This window comes from Perca fluviatilis, chromosome 19 (assembly GCF_010015445.1).
Source record: "Perca fluviatilis chromosome 19, GENO_Pfluv_1.0, whole genome shotgun sequence".
NCBI lineage: Eukaryota > Metazoa > Chordata > Actinopteri > Perciformes > Percidae > Perca > Perca fluviatilis.
Window position 1 is genome coordinate 36,352,053 of NC_053130.1, and position 19,593 is coordinate 36,371,645.

General features: G+C 43.3%; 1 protein-coding gene across 2 annotated transcripts in view; it reads left to right on the plus strand.

Moving 5' to 3' along the window:
* Positions 1-19,593, plus strand: part of ttc27 (tetratricopeptide repeat domain 27) — a 141,599-nt gene that overhangs the window by 25,752 nt on the left and 96,254 nt on the right. For both annotated transcript variants that reach the window (XM_039783536.1, XM_039783535.1), the window contains one exon: positions 16,663-16,803. In XM_039783536.1, coding sequence (XP_039639470.1) covers positions 16,663-16,803 — 141 coding nt within the window. The remainder of the gene's footprint in view (positions 1-16,662; positions 16,804-19,593) is intronic.

Consider the following 19,593-nt stretch of genomic DNA (forward strand, 5'->3'; position numbering starts at 1 on the left):
TTATGACGAAAGTGTAGCGCTAGCGGAGTGGGTATTTCCCCATTGTAATGAATGGGATATATAGCAAGCAGCTGCTCGGTCCTACAAAGACGCTTTGCGCGTTCATAAAAATGCCTTAAAATCAAATTGGACACAACGGTTAGCTTTATAAGACATTGGGGAATGATGTTATATAAGTGGCGCGGGAAATTCAAACCGTAAATATATTAGTTATGCCGGCAGCTGGCCGCGGAGCCCCATAGTGCAGTATCCACAAAGGGTGACTTTGCGCTGGGTATGGAGCCCAGCAGGCTGCCGCTTTCTCGTCAGACTGTGTGGAGCTCCTAAAGTCCGACACGTCTTACCAAATTTGCAATTAGCCATCAATTTTTGTAAAACGGCCCATATTTCAGCTTTATATAGTTGATTTCGGCTTAAAAAGTCTCAGAAGTGAATTTGGTAATGAAACATTGCAGTGTCTGGAATATGAGATTCTGTCGCTTCTCTAATGTATGTGTATTGGGGATTCGCTCAACCAATCAGCGCGCGTCTCTAATGTCTGCGTATGGCAAGTCGCTCAACCAATCAGCGTGCAGCTCATCTAAATATTCATGACCATACCATATTTGGAAGAAAAGCTCTTATTACAAATAGGGCCAAAACACAGGGATGCATAAGGGCCAGTAAAATATCAACCAGGCCATTTTCAGCCCAACCAATGTTACATACCCCATTAGGAGACCATAAGGAACAGTGTGAAATACCCTATATAATCATTCTATCACCCCTTTAATGCTCTTACTTATAGGACCATAATTGCTGTCAAACAATTTACAAATATCCTTTGTTATTGTAATCCCCAGGTACTTAATACTTGATGAATTCCAATTAAATTTTAATCTACTCAGTAAGTCATTCTGCGGGGTGTAGTTATAACTTAAGGTTTGTGTTTTTTGAACATTTAATTTATATCCCGAGTAAGTGCCGAATTTTTTTAAGATGGACATCAACCTAGGGATACTAACCTCTGGTGCGGTAACAAACAACAAAACATCGTCTGCGTACAGACAAATCTTTTGTTCGAAACCTCGAACCTTGATACCTTTTATCTCCTGTTCGTCTCTAACTGACTGTGCCATGGGCTCAATAAATAAAGCGAAAAGGGCAGGGCTGAGAGGGCATCCCTGGTGGCAGCCTCTTTCCAGGTTAATACTCTGAGGGCCTGATTTACTAACACTAGCTCAGTTTGCGCTGCGTCTGTTTATGTGAGTTCGGTAATAGCCAGAGATGGCAAAAGTACTCACTTCCCGTACTTTAGTAGAAGTACAGATACTTGTGTTAAAAAATACTCTGGTAAAAGTAGAAGTACTGATTTAACTTCTTTACTTAAGTAAGAGTAACAAAGTACAGGCTTTGAAATGTACTTAAAGTATAAAAGTAAAAGTAGCCTTGCGAATGACAACCACTTTTTATGCAAAGCTACCTGGACCACACACGTTACTAAAGTGCAAGATGAGAAACTTCAGTGGACATAAAAACCAGGCTCTTTATATGCCATTGTCTACATTTTAAATGGATGTCTGCCAAACATCACATATATGATTATTGTGACAGAGACTGGGACTCCAGCTTAATAAGATTCTGACTGAGTAGCAAGATATGAATTAAATTGTGATTCTGTGAGAATTCACAGATCCAGTTTGTCTTTTTTAATCGTCCCCTTAACATTTAAAGGAATCTACATGTATGTGTGTGTGCTCAAATATAGAAAGAAAATAAAGGATACAATATGAATTACTAAACATAGATTAATTAAGAAGTTCCCCATACTTTTAGAGTTACACAGCACATTGGCCAGGAGTCATACTTGATGCCTCCTAGCCTATCTCAAACATCTCTCTCAGATAAGGCCAGGGATGATTGGGAATGTCTTGCTGCTTGTCTGCCTAATCTCTGGGATCTCTGTTTTCTTCATTTTCAATCATGTCGCCGTACATACTACTAGTGCTAACGTTAACGCCATCAAGCTGCAATTATTTGCCGCAAATGAATGCAGAATGCGGCCGAATCTGTCAGGTCGTCTTGTAGTGGTGCGTTACATGCAACGTAGCCTACCGTATATTCCCATCCAATTAGATTGAATTCGGTATTGATCACGTGAAAAATAATAACGGTAACTCCAGCTAAATTATTTTAAACTTGTTAGTGAGGACTAGATTAGGACCGAATTTAAAGCTGATGCTGGTTTCCAACTTCGCACGCGCCCGCTCGCGGTGTGAGGCGCGTGTCCGCGCTATTCTCCGACATTACGACCTCTTGTACAAAACTAAAGTAACGAGCTAATTTTTAAAATGTAAGGAGTAGAAAGTACCGATATTTGTGTTAAAATGTAAGGAGTAAAAGTAAAAAGTAGCCACAAAAAAAAATAGTAAAGTAAAGTAGAAATATCCGAAAAATCTACTTAAGTACAGTAACGAAGTATTTGTACTTCGTTACTTCCCATCTCTGGTAATAGCGCACGCTATGCTTCCACAGTTTGCGTAGTATTTATCAACCCTGACACCCATCAGGTAATCAGCGTCTTTCTCCGCCCACTATACCGTAGATTGCGCTGTAGCAAAGCGGTACTGGTGCTATGATATGGCTGAGTGCAGACTGTGATATTCCCACTGCTGATGCTATGACTGTTTGAAATGATCCTGATGCCAATATTTGTAATGTAGCGAGGAGTTTAACAACTGGTGGAATGGGATGTGAACGCTGAGTGGGAGATTCAATTTCATCTTTGATTTCTTCCAGTAACTGTAATATTGCATGGCTGCTTGATCTGTAACGCTAAATGATGTTGTGTTCACTGACAAAGTGTGATTCTTCTGTTAAAAAGATTTTCAGCCTCGCCTATGTCTTCGTCTTGCTCAAATTACTGTTGCCATTTCACCAGCGGCATAAAGAAACTCGACTGCGGCTGGTTTAGACCTGCTTTAAAGAGGCGGAGAATTTCCCCCCCCAGAATAGAGGCGGCTTTACTGACAGTCTTTGTAAATGCCACGGAATATATAATTAGGGGCACTTTGGCTTATCCTCCCACCTTTTTGGGTGGAACTCCCACTTTCCCCACGACCCTCCCACGAACGCATATTGAAAGCGCAACTTGTCTCTTCTCGCTCATGTGGCAGACAATCTGCCATTTTACCCAAGTGCGCCCTGTTTGTAAATAGCCCGCATCGGTTACGTCCGTCTTTGCGACCAATTAGCGCCTGAAAACAGGCGCAAACGGCTTGATAAATCTAGCCTTGAGTGAGATGCCCGTTGATCCTTATTCTAGCCTTTGGTGATGAATACAACGTTTTGATGCATGTAATAAACTCCTCTTTAAAACCAAATCTTCTCAATGCCAAATACAGGTACTCCCAGCGAACCGAGTCAAATGCCTTCTCGGCGTCTAAGCTAATTAATACTGATCTGACGTTTTCTTTAGTGACATGATCAATTACATGCAGCACCCGCCTAATATTATCTTGTGTCTGTGTTGGGGACCAAGAAGCTGGTTAAACAGTGATTTGGCTCAGATTGAGTTGACTGCAGAGACACAGAGGAGGCAGGACAAAGGATCTTGGCCTACATGTGAATTCCAAAGCCAGTTTCACGAAACTCCTGAAAAGCCGCCACTTCGCAAGATGGAGAAAGTGCATTCAACACGTGTGGGACAAGGCAGACTGGTGGTGAGACAAAGAACTGCTTCACACCTGTGACCAGGTTGCAGTTTTCCCATTGGCCGTGGGGTCTTTGAATGCACCACCCCGCCACTAGGAGGCGGGGGAACGATAAAAGCTTTCGGCATTTGTGCTCTCTTTGCTTTCCACGGTAACCCCGGTTGCTGAAAGGAGGCACTAGTCCGGACTAGCTAGCTAACCAGCTAACGAGCATCACCCTCACTGGTACAAAGTTTATATCGGCCTGATATAAAAAAGGGATCCGAGGGAATACTGGCCGAAGTATTCCTTCATCTGCAGCGGGCTTAATCAGCCTGGATTAAAGAAAAGGACTACGTTCTGGTTCTTGTTTGGTCGACCTGGATTCCGTTCGTCCCCTCTGCTTCGGACCGTTAAGCTCTGGCAAGAGACTTAACTGACAAACAACGCATACAGTAAGAAGGCTTACACAGTTCTGGGCAGATATTAGAACTAGTGCGTTTTGGTTTGTTACTAATGAGCAAAGGGTTCGCTACCGCTGTGCCATTAATGTGATCTGATTGTAATCATGTATGGGCCATATCTGGTTATTAATCTGTTCTGTGAATGTATAAATTGATCATTATACTCGTTGATTTATGTTGTGTTAAAGTAGCTGGGTTAAAACCGTAATTGCTATCTGCTACTCACTCAGGAGTTTTAGTTACTGTCCGCGAGATAATCGCGATGAATCCGCTGTTAAGCCACTGAGATGGCCGTTATCAATATCTTAAGATCAGAAGTGCCTCTTTTCTTTACTCTTCTTCTCTTTCTTCTTTTACTAAAACACACACACACACACACACACACACACACACACACACACACACACACACACACACACACACACACACACACACACAAAACACACACACACACACGACACACGCTAGCCGCGCAATTACCAAGCTAACGCGTGTAGCTTCCACGTCGGGATCTCCCTACGTTCGGTACAGAGCTAAAACAGGAACTAGCTACCAGATCGGCTGTCGCCTCGTTGCCTAGCAACCCCCGGCTTCTTCAGCCCTCTCACGACGCAGCACCACTACCGCCCTCTTGAGGCTAAATAGTTTTGTGCAGCTCACAGGAGTAGCCATCTTTGGAGTTGTTTTGGTGTTTAGAACTACACCCCACCCCCCCCTCCTTTGTCACTCACTCTCTCACACACACTCACACACACACAGACACAGACGTGTCCATGACACATGCTGCTTTGTTTTTGCTTTGTTTTGGTTGTGATATTATAAAAATGTTAGTTTAGTTTTGTTGAAAAATTTATTGTTTAGCTACTGATAATTGTGAAGTTAATAAACCTTATTATACTTAATTAGCAGTTGCTTGTGATTATTTGTGTACTTGTTGTAATAATTGCTGGTCGATCAGGTCCGTTGCTTGGATTCACCCCTTCCTTTATTTCCTTTTTAAAGGACTACCACAGAAATGAGACTGTTCCACAGTTTGATTATTGGTCCCTGACTAGCAGGGTGGTGCCCCGTTTTGATTGTTTGTCGATTTGATAAAGTTATTAATAACCATATTCATAACTTTATTAATATTGATAAAGCATCTTTGATAATTTGCCAATGATCAAATCTGTACCCTACGAGAATCCTACATCTGTCTGTCACATACAAATCCTGTCTGGTCTGGATCCACTAATTCTGGTATTATATCTTCCAATCTTTTAGCTAATATCGATGCATATAATTTATAATCCATGTTTAATACAGAAATTGGCCTAAATGCACTACACTCCTTTTTGTCTTTACCCTCTTTGGGAATAACTGAAATTATTGCCTCACTCCATGTTCTTGGTGGTTCACCTCCTTTAAGTGTATAGTTAAAGCAATCAAAAAGTATAGGAACTAATTGATCTTTAAAAACCTTATACCACTCGGTTGGAAAGCCATCTGTTCCTGGCGCTTTATTGACTTTTAATCTATAAATTGCTTTCACTATTTCTTCCTTTGTGATCTCTGCCATTAGGGCTTTATTTTGTACTTCACCTATGGAAAGTAAGTCAAGTGATTCTAAAAATAAATGTATTTCCTGTGAGTTGGTTGTACTTGGTTCCTTGTATAGATTTTTATAGTAATTTTCAAAAATATTGTGAATATCTTCCTGCTTACGGAAAAATTTTTCGGTTTTGGGATCCCTAATTTCATATATTGTATTCTCCGTCTGTTGCTTCCTTAACCTCCATGCCAACAGCTTCAAAGCCTTAGGGCCATTTTCATAATATCTCTGTCTAGTGAATTTAGCTTTTTTCTCTAATTCTCCCTCATAAAATTTATTTATTTCCTTTTTAACATCGTTTATTTGATTTAATATATATGATTTCTTCTTCTCAACATGTTCTCTCTCTAAGAGGTTCAGATTTTCTTGTAGTTCAAGCAGCCTTTTACTTCTTTCCTTTTTTCTATGCGATGTGAGAGCTATGAGTTTTCCCCTCATCACTGATTTTAAGGCATCCCACAGGACACTTGGTGATACTTCCCCGTTATCGTTGTTATCCATATAATCCCCCAGTTTATTTTGGACATATTCCTTACATGTACTATCATTCAAAATGCTCGTATTAAGTCGCCACAACATATCCTTCTTTTTACTATCTAAATGCAGGGTCAAGTAGACAGCTGAGTGATCAGAAATATCTCTGACTCCTATCATACAGTCTGATTTACAAATAAAAACATAATCAATTCTTGAGTAAACATCTTGACTTGCAGAGTAGAACGTGAATTGTTTGTCTGTTGGGTGGAGATCCCTCCACACTTCAATCAGGCCCAACTCCATCAAAAGTTTTTTTTGTTATTCTAGCTCTAGAGGTTAACCTCTTTAGTGCATTAGAGGAATCGAGTTTAGGCTGTATTTGAGTATTCCAGTCTCCCCCACATATCAAAACCCCGGAGGACTCAGAAGCAATCAACTGAAAAATGTCTTTAATACAGGAATTGTCCTGCTCAGGGGGTATATACACGTTAACTAGTGTAACTTCTTTTCGATCTAGAAATCCCTTAACTAAAACATAACGACCATCTTTATCAGTAAGTTCAGAGACCACTTGAAAATTTACACTATTAGAAATTAGTATTGCTACCCCTCTTCTTTTTCCTTTCTTATAGGATGAGTAAAATACATTCTTAAACCCTAGTTTTTTTTTATTTTTCATGTTCTGCACTGTTGAAATGAGTCTCCTGCCAAAACATGATATGTAACTTTTCCTTTTTCATCTTTGCAATAGCCTTGCTTCTCTTAATTGGATTGTGTAAACCATTTACGTTAAGGGAAATCACCCTATATTCCTGACATTGCATTTAAACCACAGTAAGACATTATTTACTGGTGACCAAACCTGAACTATATTAGAACTATATAACAAGATCAGAACATCAAAGCAACACAAAATAGAGAAACAAATCAAAAAACACAGGTAGACCTCCATTGTGAAGTAATAACTACTTGGTCTAGTGAATTCTTATGTTAAACATGAACAATATTGTTTCTGGACTAGGCTGTGCGAAAAACAGACCAATCTAGTTGGAGCAATAAGCAGACTATGAGCTGAACAGACCTTATCCCTCATGTTCTTTCAGTCTAGCTTAACCCTCATGCCCTCCTTAAAAAAACTTACTCTCGACACCTTTGAGGCAAAAATGTCCACGCACACAAAAACTGTTACTAAATCATCATATATCAATATTTCTTTCTGCTTTTTTTTCATAAATCACTTAAACAACTTCTAACCTAATCAAAACTACCAAACATTCAATCATTTTCAGGATTTTAACCCTTTAAATGCCAGTTTATGTATTTGAAGTATTTCATTTTTTATTACAAAAAACAACAAAAAAATTTTTTTTTCCATATAATGAATAATATCTAGATGGGGCTTTGGTGGTGATTAGAGGCTTGGATATGTCAAAGATAAGCAACAAAATTAATTTGATTGCATTAGTATTTTTTACATAGTTCCAGATACTCCCTTTGGACACCTTCGAGGAAAAAATGTACATGTCCAAAAAACTGATATTAAATCATCATATATCAATATTTTTTTCTGCTTTTTTTTTCATAAATCACTTAAACAACTTGTAAATTGCTCAAAACTACCAAAAATGTAATAATTTTCTGGATTTTAACCCTTTAAATGCCAGTTTTAAATCTTTGAAGTAACAATTATTTATGAAAAACCCAACAAAACTAATTATTTTCCATAAAATAAATCATAGGGGAATGGGGCTTTGGTGGGGATTAGAGGCTTGGATATGTCAAAGATAAGCAACAAAACTTATTTGATTGCATTAGTATTTTTTATGTAATTCCAGATACTCCCTTTGGACACCTTCGAGGCAAAAATGGCCCCATTGACTTCCATTATAACCACATGTTTTGATCTCACTGCCTTTACAGTATAAAACCATGCATTCTGTAATGTCAGCATTTCATTGGGAAGAAAACTAGTCATATTTGACATTTTATTGTTTTTCACCAGATTCAACCATTTTGCCCTTGTAGGCCGATGCATGAAATTATAGTTATATTATGGAGCTGTGTGTGTGTGTGTGTGTGTGTGTGTGTGTGTGTGTGTGTGTGTGTTTGTGTGTGTGTGTGTGTGTGTGTGTGTGTGTGTGTGTGTGTGTGTGTGTGTGTGTGTGTGTGTGTGTGTGTGTGTGTGTGAGTTTGCGTGAACCTGTAAGCAAGCAATGATCACTTTAGGGCTGAAAAAAGGCATCTTTTGAAGGATGCATTTCATGTGTCTTTGAAGACGTGCTTGAATAAAAACATTGTCTCCTGCATGTGCTGTAAACTGGCGCTTATCATTTCAAATGGTTTGTGGGACATGGTGGCCCTGAAGACTGGTCTCCCACTATGGACATCCCACAGGCTCCGGGTGGATTCCCCTTTGGACCGGTACACACCAGCCAAGTGTGAAGTCCCATGTATGTTAAAATCTCTTGAGCATCCATATCACTCCATCCTGAGATTGAACACCTCCCGTGTAGGTTTGTCATTTCCTGAATCAGCTGGATCAAGTCAAGAGTGAAGAAAAGGTGGAAAGAGGATGCCACATCATGGATTCTTGATATGGCATATCTCGTGGGCTCTGACATCATGCCGGTCGGTGCTTGAATGTTGCGCGCGTCTCAGTATTAGATGGAGACCAGACTTGCCACATTCTTCACTGTCCATTCAATGTTAGGATGGACAGGATCTTCAGTGTCCTCTCCACTTTCAGAGGAAGGTTAGAGGCACTCACAGAGTTGGAGGACACCAGTGACCATTTTGTCAGACTCCAGAAACTTGTGTCACCTTCAGATGAGTCCTGCAGTTGGCTGGAAGATAAAGGCTCCTTCTCTCTGCTCCAGGTCTTTCTCCTTCTCTAGAGCCAGGTGCATCAACACACTAATAGTTGTTTTTGTTTACAACAAATGCAGGAGACAATGTTTTTATTCAAGCACGTCTTCAAAATCACATGAAATGCATCCTTCAAAAGAAGCCCTTTTTTCACCCAGATTTACACAAACTCTCTCTCACACACAGACACGCATGCACGCACACACACACACACACACACACACACACACACACACACACACACACACACACAACACCGCTCCATAATATAACTGGCTAAAGTAAAGCAGCGCTTTTTTTCACCACTAAAATTATCATTGTTTGTTTACAGATTTACACAAACTCTCTCTCACACACAGACATGCATGCACACACACACACGCACGCACGCACGCACGCACATACATACATACATACATACATACACACGCACACGCACACGCACACACACACACACACACACACACCCAACCCACACACACACACCCACCCACAGACACACACAAATATACATATATACACACACACACACACACACACACACACACACACATATATACCGCAAGACGCACAGCACACACACACACACACACACACACACACACACACACACACACACACACACACACACACACACACACAGCTCCATAATATAACTATAATTTCATGCATCGGCCTACAAGGGCAAAATGGTTGAATCTGGTGAAATACTGTAAAAATGTCAAATATGACTAGTTTTCTTCCAAATGAAATGCTGATATTACAGAATGCATGGTTTTATACTGTAAAGGCAGTGAGATCAAAACATGTGGTTATAATGGAAGTCAATGGGGCCATTTTTGCCTCGAAGGTGTCCAGAGGGAGTATCTGGAATTACATAAAAAATACTAATGCAATCAAATCAGTTTTGTTGCTTATCTTTGACATATCCAAGCCTCTAATCACCACCAAAGCCCCATCTACATGTTATTCATTATATGGGAAAAAAATAATTTTTGTTTTTTTTTATAAAAAATGACATACTTCAAATACATAAACTGGCATTTAAAGGGTTAAAATCCTGAAAATGATTGAATGTTTGGTGGTTTTGATTAGGTAAGAAGTTGTTTAAGTGATTCATGAAAAAAAAGCAGAAAAAAATATTGATATCCATCCATCCATCCATCTTCGTCCGCTTATCCGGTGTCGGGTCGCGGGGGGAGCAGCTCCAGCAGGGGACCCCAAACTTTCCTTTCCTGAGCAACATTAACCAGCTCCGACTGGGGGATCCCGAGGCGTTCCCAGGCCAGGTTGGAGATATAATCCCTCCACCTAGTCCTGGGTCTTCCCCGAGGCCTCCTCCCAGCTGGACGTGCCTGGAACACCTCCCTAGGGAGGCGCCCAGGGGGCATCCTCACCAGATGCCCGAACCACCTCAACTGGCTCCTTTCGACGCAAAGGAGCAGTGGCTCTACTCCGAGCTCCTCACGGATGACTGAGCTTCTCACCCTATCTCTAAGGGAGACGCCAGCCACCCTCCTGAGGAAACCCATTTCAGCCGCGCACCCTGGATCTGCGCTCTTTCGGTCATGACCCAGCCTTCATGACCATAGGTGAGGGTAGGAACGAAAACTGACCGGTAGATCGAGAGCTTTGCCTTCTGGCTCAGCTCTTTTTTTCGTCACAACGGTGCGATAGATGGAATGTAATACCGCACCCGCGCACGATTCTCCGACCAATCTCCCGGCTCCATTGTCCCCTCACTTTCGAACAAAACCCCAAGGTACTTGAACTCCTTCACTTGGGGTAAGGACTCATTCCCTACCTGGAGAAGGCATTCCATCGGTTTCCTGCTGAGAACCATGGCCTCCGATTTAGAGGTGCTGATCCTCATCCCAACCGCTTCACACTCGGCGAACCGATCCAGTGAGTGCTGAAGGTCGCAGGCGATGATGCCATCAGGACCACATCATCTGCAAAAAGCAGCGATGAGATCCCCAGCCCACCGGAACCGCAACCCCTCCCCACCCCGACTACTCGATATCCTGTCCATAAATTATTACAAACAGGATTGGTGACAAAGCGCAGCCCTGGCGGGAGGCCAACCCTCACCTGAAACGAGTCCGACTTACTGCCGAGAACCCGGACACAGCTCTCACTTTGGTCGTTACAGAGATTGGATGGCCCTGAGTAGAGACCCCCTCACCCCATACTCCCGCAGCACCTCCCACAGTATCTCCCGGGGGACCCGGTCATACGCCTTCTCCAAATCCACAAAACACATGTAGACCGGTTGGGCATACTCCCAGGCCCCTCCAGGATCCTTGCGAGAGTGAAGAGCTGGTCCGTTGTTCCACCGACCAGGACGGAATTCCGATTGTTCCTCCTCAACCTGAGGTTCGACTATCGGCCGAACCCTCCTTTCCAGCACCTTGGAGTAGACTTTACCAGGGAGGCTGAGAAGTGTGATACCCCTGTAATTGGGCACACACCTCTGGTCCCCCTTTTTAAAAAGGGGAACCACCACCCCAGTCTGCCACTCCTTTGGCACTGTTCCGGACTTCCACGCAATGTTGAAGAGACGTGTCAACCAGGACAGCCCCTCCACACCCAGAGCCTTGAGCATTTCTGGACGGATCTCATCAATCCCCCGGGCTTTGCCACTGTGGAGTTGTTTGACTACATCAGTGACTTCCGCCGGAAATCGACGACAATCCCCGTCATCCTCCAGCTCTGCCTCTAACATAGAGGGCGTATTAGTCGGATTCAGGAGTTCCTCAAAATGCTCCTTCCACCGCCCTATTACCTCCTCAGTTGAGGTCAACAGTGTCCCATCCTTACTGTACACAGCTTGGATGGTTCCCCTTCCCCCTCCTGAGGTGGCGAACAGTTTTCCAGAAGCACTTTGGTGCCGACCGAAGGTCCTTCTCCATGTCTTCTCTCAAACTTCTCCCACACCCGCTGCTTTGCCTCTTTCCACGGCAGAGGCTGCAGCCCCGGCCCGCCCGGTACCCTGCAACTGCCTCCGAGTCCTCTGGGATAACATATCCCGGAAAGACTCCTTCTTCAGTCGGAGGCGGCTTCCCTGACCACCGGTGTCCACCACGGTGTTCGTGGGTTACCGCCCTTGAGGCACCTAAGACCCTAAGACCACAGCTTCCGCCGCAGCTTCAGCAATGGAAACTTTGAACATTGTCCACTCTGGTTCAATGCCCCCAGCCTCCACAGGGATGCACGAAAGCTCCGCCGGAGTGCGAAGTTGAAGAGTCCGTTGGACAGGGGCCTCCTTCAGACGTTCCCAATTTACCCGCACTACACGTTTGGGCTTACCAGGTCTGTCCAGAGTCTTCCCCACCCCTGACCCAACTCACCACCAGATGGTGATCGGTTGACAGCTCTGCCCCTCTCTTCACCCGAGTGTCAAAACATACGGCCTCAGATCAGATGAAACGATTATAAAATCGATCATTGACCTTCGGCCTAGGGTGCTCTGGTACCAGGTACACTTATGAGCATCCCTATGTTCGAACATGGTGTTCGTTATAGACAATCCATGACTAGCACAGAAGTCCAACAACAAACAACCACTCTGGTTTAGATCAGGGAGGCCGTTCCTCCCAATCACGCCTCTCCAGGTGTCTCCATCATTGCCCACGTGTGCGTTGAAGTCCCCCAGCAGAACAATGGATTCCCCCACTGCGCCCCATGCAGGACTCCACTCAAGGTCTCCAAGAAGGCCGAATACTCCGAACTCCTGTTTGGTGCATATGCACAAACAACAGTCAGAGTTATCCCCCACAACCACGCAAACGCGTAGGGAGGCGACCCTCGTCCACCGGGGTAAACTCCAACGCAGCTCAGCCGGGGCTTGTTAGTATCCCCACACCCGCCCGGCGCGCACACCCTGAGCAACTCCGGAGAAAAAAGAGTCCAACCCCTATCCAGGGTACAGTTCCAGAACCGAGACTGTGCGTGAGGTAAGCCCCACCAGATCTAACCGGTAGCGCTCCACCTCCCGCGCCAGTTCCGGCTCCTTCCCCACAGAGAGGTGACGTTCCCGTCCCCAGAGCCAGCGTCTGCTGCCCGGGTCTGTCCGTCGAGGGCCCCTGACCTTCACTGCCACCCATGTGGCAGCGCACCCGACCAGCGGTTCCTCCCACAGGTGGTGGGTCCATGGGCTGGAGAGATGGGAGCCACGTAGCTTGTTCGGGCTGTGCCCGGCCGGACTCCGTGGCAAACCCGGCCACCAGGCTGCGCCCGACGCGAGCCCGCCGTCTGGGCCTGGCTCCAGACGGGGGCCCCGGGCTTCCTCCGGGCAGGGTCACTCCATTTCTACCTTGTTTTTCCATTGGGGTTTTTGAACCATTCTTTGTCTGGCCCCTCACCTGAGACCACTTTGCCTTGGGAGACCCTACCAGGAGCACAAAGCTCCAGACAACACAGCCCTCAGGTTCACAGAGACACACAAACCTCTCCACCAAGATAAGGTGATGGTTCACGGAGAAGATATTGATATATGATGATTTAATAACAGTTTTTGTGTGCGTGGACATTTTTGCCTCGAAGTTGTCCAGAGGGTACAAAATGAATCATTTAAGTATAAAAGACATGTAAGAGTAAAAAACACTGGATTTAAAAAATTTGACTGAAAAGAAGGATTCCTACAAAATTTCATGCCATAAGAAATAACACAGCAAAAATGATCACGAAATGAAAAAAAAAACTTGAGAAAAATGTACAAAAATGACCGAAGAGGGCATGAGGGTTAATTGTTAACAAACCTAAACTGTAAACTGGCCAGCCAGCATTTATCATGTATTTTCAGTCTGGTTAAGTGTCCCTTTAAAGCTCGGCTCCAAAACTTACATACAGTATCTTTAGGATTACCAGCCTGCAAAACTTACATACAGAAAAATATAGATTGTAGACTGAGTAGCCAGCATTCATCATTCCTTACAGTCTGGTTAGATGTCTCTCCATTGTTTGGTTTCAAAACCTACACACAGCGTCCTCCAGTCAAACTCGGTACAGTGGCCTAAATACCGTTAGTCCACAGGTGCTGAGTCCTCCAGTCGCGGCCCCGGCATTGAGTCAAAGACCCACGGTCGCTCTCCGGTTTCTTGCTGCGGGGGATGATCCATACATGTAGCGCGTCCTCCTCTTCCTCCAATTCCAGCCAGAAAATACCGGGTTCCGCAGCCGGAGCGAAGGCAAACCCTGTCCTCTCGCGGGTCGTTCCCAGGGCAGTGCGGCGAATGAACGCGTCTGAGTTGCGTTCGGCATGCGGTGCCAGCTCGTGTTGCATCCCTTCAGGAAGCCGCTGGATCTTGAGCCAGATCAGTCCGGCTCACACACCATGCCATCCTGCTTCTCAAGTTCTGCCCCGATGTGTTGGTGTGAGGCATTCATTTCGGCCAGCGCTTCCTTCACCACGCTGTAGATCACTGATTTAAGCACACTTAGCTGCTTCTCCATGACCCAGTTGATTAATTCCTCCATATTAGAGAACGTGTTCACATTAGCCACCACTCCATTAGCCGCAGACATGCTAGCAAACTTCTCCAAACGAGTAGACAGCCCAGACGACAACGAGACCCGCTCTTTCGTGCCTGCAGGCGTGTCACCGTGACAACAGACAAAACGATTTGGCATCGAAGAAAAAGTAATAGACCTGGTTATTTAATGAAATACGGAGGCGAGTGTAGGAGCTCAGTCTATTGCAATCATTGCGGCCACCGGTCAGGTGCTTCTTCTATTTAGCACATTTTAAAGTTCAGTGCATCAATCTGGTGCGCTTCAAGAGCAAAATCAAGAGGCTAGATCTATGAACAACTTTGTACCCTTTTAAAACAATGTTGTGCTATATACGTGTATATATACTACACACAAATAAGAATTCACTTCCACTCTCCCAGAATGAGCACGAGAACAGGAGGGTGTAAGGGCTAAGGGGGTTTTTGGTGTAGGAGGAAATATACTTACATGGCTGAAAGACATACTTTTTCCCCCTCCCTGCCGGTTTGTGTTCTGGTCAGCCCCCAAAAGCAAGGGGGTTGGCTGTTTTTACTGCGTGGTCAGCACCTAGGCTAGCTCCAGCATGCAGCAGCCTGGATGTTGGTCTTTGATTTGTGCTAAAAGGGCCTTTTTTAAGTGTTTATTTATTAACCTAAGCATGTACTCCCTAAACTGAAAGTATGTTGTATTAAAATCACAGTGAAATTAAAAATAAGATATTAAGATATTTATTTCATGATATTACTTATTTACACACTATATATAAATTTCATTTTTAAAAAAAAATCAAAATTAATGTAATAATTCCTTTTAACATCACTAATTTTTTGGACGCGCAATTAACGCACGCTGGTTCTGTGATGTGGGCGTCGGGCTGCTCCATACTTTGGGATATCGGGAAGCGATGCAGCAGTAACTGGAACGTTCCTTTGATTACTTGGTTAATTAATCAAATGTTTCCCGTTAGTTTAAAATGTCCCCAAACATCCATTCCAGTGGTTTCCATATTCATACTCAGCAGAGCCCACCGTGAGTCATGACCAAGGCAACTCCTTGTGGTAGGGATGGGTACCAGTCACGGTTTTACCGGTACCTGAAATTCGGTGCCAGTTCCTTTTTCCGGTACTTTCCCTCTGTTATAACAAAAAAAAAAATTTCAGTTGTAAACATAATTCCAACCAAAATGATCCTATTTACTGAGAACACTTTATTTATTTAAAACATTTAACACTCCACACTGAATAACCCCCCCCCCCAAACCCATCCCTACAACCTATTAAATCAAATAATTCTTCATTTCTTACACTGCACTGTAGCTTTGGGCATAATTTAGCAGATTATCCTAACTGATACAGTACCAATGCTTGATTTGGAGTCTGTATTTAGTCTGAGTTGCCTTTAATTGAAATGTAATCATTGAAATGTAAGATTTTTCTCCTACAGCAACCCTAAATCATAGAATCAAGTCATTTGCCTTGCAACAATAGTGGGCTTTCTTTTGTGTTTTAGGTTATATACTTCCTGTGAATATATTTCTAATGATATCTTATTTCCATATATTTATTTTGTATATACTCTGGGCTTGGGTCTATAATACATGTGCAGGGAGGGGTTATATTATCCATGTGGTCGGGGAACACCCTGGGATCCTCCAGTACGAGCTGGAGGATGGGGGACCAGAGCCTGCCCTGGGCTACTGGAAATCCTGGCTTCCCTGCTTAATGACTCCGATCTGGATAAACAGCTGAAAATGGATGAATAGATGAATAACTGTAGTGCATGAGTCACTGTATTAAAAAAACATTTTTAATTGCTTCTGAGCTAAACTGTGAGGGTGAAAGGATTGATGGGGTCGTATGCTGTACAGATCTTAAAGCCCCCTGAGGCAAATGTGTGATATTGGGCTATGTAAATGAAATTGACTTGACTATGCAAAGGTGTGTATTAATAAGCAGTGATTTAAAATACATAAACGCTTCACTAAAGTGTGATTGAATGGTGTGTGCGTGACAACATTTTGAATGAGTTAGTTGTTAGAATGATGCTTCCCTGGCAGAGGCTTCTGGGCTTTAACTCAGATTTGCATATCTTTGATTGGCAGCCCCAGACCCTGGTTGAGGCTATCCACTCCAGCCTGCTCCTGGATGGGGAGTCTGTGTACAGCCTGGTGGCCAACCCCTTCCTCCTCCTGCTGGCCAGGGTTATTCTCAACAAGTGCTGCTCAAAGATGAACAGCCTCCAGGTAAGGGCTTTCTGTCCCAATGATGACTTATTTTATTTTAGGAGATTTAGTTTGTGACCTCAGACCAAGCCCCCAGGAACAGCGCCATGTCTGAAAGCCACCACGGGCTTAGCGGCCAACGGTATAACTGCACCCCATGGCCCAGAAAGACTTTCCCCAGAGACTTTGCACGGCGAAAGAAACTTCTATATTTCAGCGGATAATTTTTTTTGGGGTACATCAACTTACCAGCCGAACACTTAAAGCGTCCTTGTATAAAATGTCATGTTTTCAACATATTTAACAATTACTAGTAGCCAAATCCATAGTTATTAAACTAGGTATGATGAATGTGCATAACGGATGCGAGCAGACCTGCAGGACTGCGCCTGTTCACGTCGCCCTACACTGCGCAGGCTCATATGACTGTTCTCCCGAGGTCCTGTAGATGTGATTATGGATAGAGCTAATGGCTGTAATTCACCATGTGTTCTATTAATACATCCATGGTATGTATGCTGTAAAGCCTGTTACGTGGGTGAGAGATGAAGCCATGGATCTTATTAAGAGAAGCTCTGTTCACCAAACTGCACGCTAACCTTAGTAGCTAGCGCTAACTAGTAGCTAGCTAGTAGCACAACATAATGATTAGCTACATCTCCTTGGTTGTCTGAATACATCCATCATTTATTTAGATAAGCATGTAAACGATCAGGAACAAGGAAAACCAAATGTTTAACGTTAAAGTGAATATTTTAGACAATGAAACGGCGAGTTCATGAGTTTGCAACGTATACCATGGATGTATTAAGAGAACCAACTATACTTATAAAGACACGAGAGAGAAGTTTCTGGAGTGTTGAAGGTTAAAAGAAAAAATAACAAGAAGCGAAAACTGTGATAGGAACCAAACCGTGGGTTTTGTGAAACATGCCACCCCTAGTATCTAGAAAGTTTTCTGTAGGTAATTTGAGTCCTTTGTACTTCGGACGGCAGAGAGTGGACCTCATAGTGCCTCCGGTTAACTGTGTGCTTTGTTCATGGGTGTTAACTGGTGTTTGATCAGGTGAGTCCAGCTTGAGGACTGGTGTGGTCTTTATTGCTGTTAGGAAGGCATTGTAGAATGACATACTTGCTAGGTAACTAGCTAAAATTAGCTGGCTGGCTAACATTGGCTAATTTACAGAAATGTTGATAAATGTGCGTTGTCCTCATAAATAAATAAATGAATAAATCTATACATGTGGCCTTTCTCAATACAAAATACTTCATATTTGAATTAGCATTCTGGAGAGTTTGAACTTGACAAGTTGAACTCAGGACTCAAAACCGCTACGATCAGGGACGCAATACGATCAATATGCAACTTCTTGAGTACTTCTCAAAGGTTTTTCTGCGCTTTCAACCCCATCGACAGTAGGGCTGTTGGAACGAATTCTGAAAGTTGAATATAATTTGAATAGTAAAAAAATCAATAACATCTCTTAACATGCTAATGAGGGAAAGGAGAATGAATTACCAGCACCATTCTCCTCCAAGCAGCGGGGGCTGTCTAACTTTAAGTGCATAACTCCACCAATGCTCCCTCCAGAAGATGTTTTTCACCCTCCCCTCCTTTACCCAACTCTGTTCATTCATATTCCGGCCCCCTCTGGCAGCTGGTCATAGCCCACTGCACAACACTAAATATGGAAGGAGAAAGCACAGCTCTGCCGGTCAGGAGACAGGTGTACATGTGTATGCTGACATGATGAATATATTTGTGAACATGCTCAGTTAGAGCGTGTGTGTGCGCTGGAGGATATTGATTAAGTGAGACAGACAATTAAACCTCCATGCAACCATGCCACAGAGGCTGGGGTCATCTTACATTGGATATGAGGCAGGAGAAATCCTCCCTGACACACAAATACGATTTTTTTTACACGGTTCACTTCCACTCTCCCAGAATGAGCACGAGAACAGGAGGGTGTAAGGGCTAAGGGGGTTTTGGTGTAGGAGGAAATATACTTACATGGCTGAAAGACATACTTTTTTCCCCTCCCTGCCGGTTTGTGTTCTGGTCAGCCCCCAAAAGCAAGGGGGTTGGCTGTTTTTACTGCGTGGTCAGCACCTAGGCTAGCTCCAGCATGCAGCAGCCTGGATGTTGGTCTTTGATTTGTGCTAAAAGGGCCTTTTTTAAGTGTTTATTTATTAACCTAAGCATGTACTCCCTAAACTGAAAGTATGTTGTATTAAAATCACAGTGAACTGAAAAATAAGATATTAATAAGATTTATTTTATGATATTCACCTATTTAATATAAATTACATCATATAATGTAATGCATTGCATTTACTTACAAAATGTTGGATCCTCAGGTATGCCAATTACTATTTAAAGTTATTTTCAATAAATTAAACTCTAGGCCTGTACCAGAAATAATCCTAAATGTATCTTGTTTATACAGTACATGAAAATAATCCGGTAAATCAATGCCTGTGTTTCTGCTATATACATATAGCAGCGCTGCCACTGCTATATTATTGCAGCGACTGCTTCAGAATTTTATTTTATTATTTCATCCACTCTTCCCTTTTTAGGAGGTTTTGTTGCTAAACTGTATGTAAAATGAGTGGTGACATTAAATCACTGTTTCACGTAACGTTATTCTAAGGTGCTCCTTAGCGGAGGTAAACCAGCCCACTGACAGCGACGTTATTGTTTCTATTCTAGCACAATCTTTAGTAATGACAGTAGTAGGGGTCATAGCAGGGCCGTAACTCACCGGAGTACCGGTACTTCTGATTTTTGTCCACGTGTACCGTTAC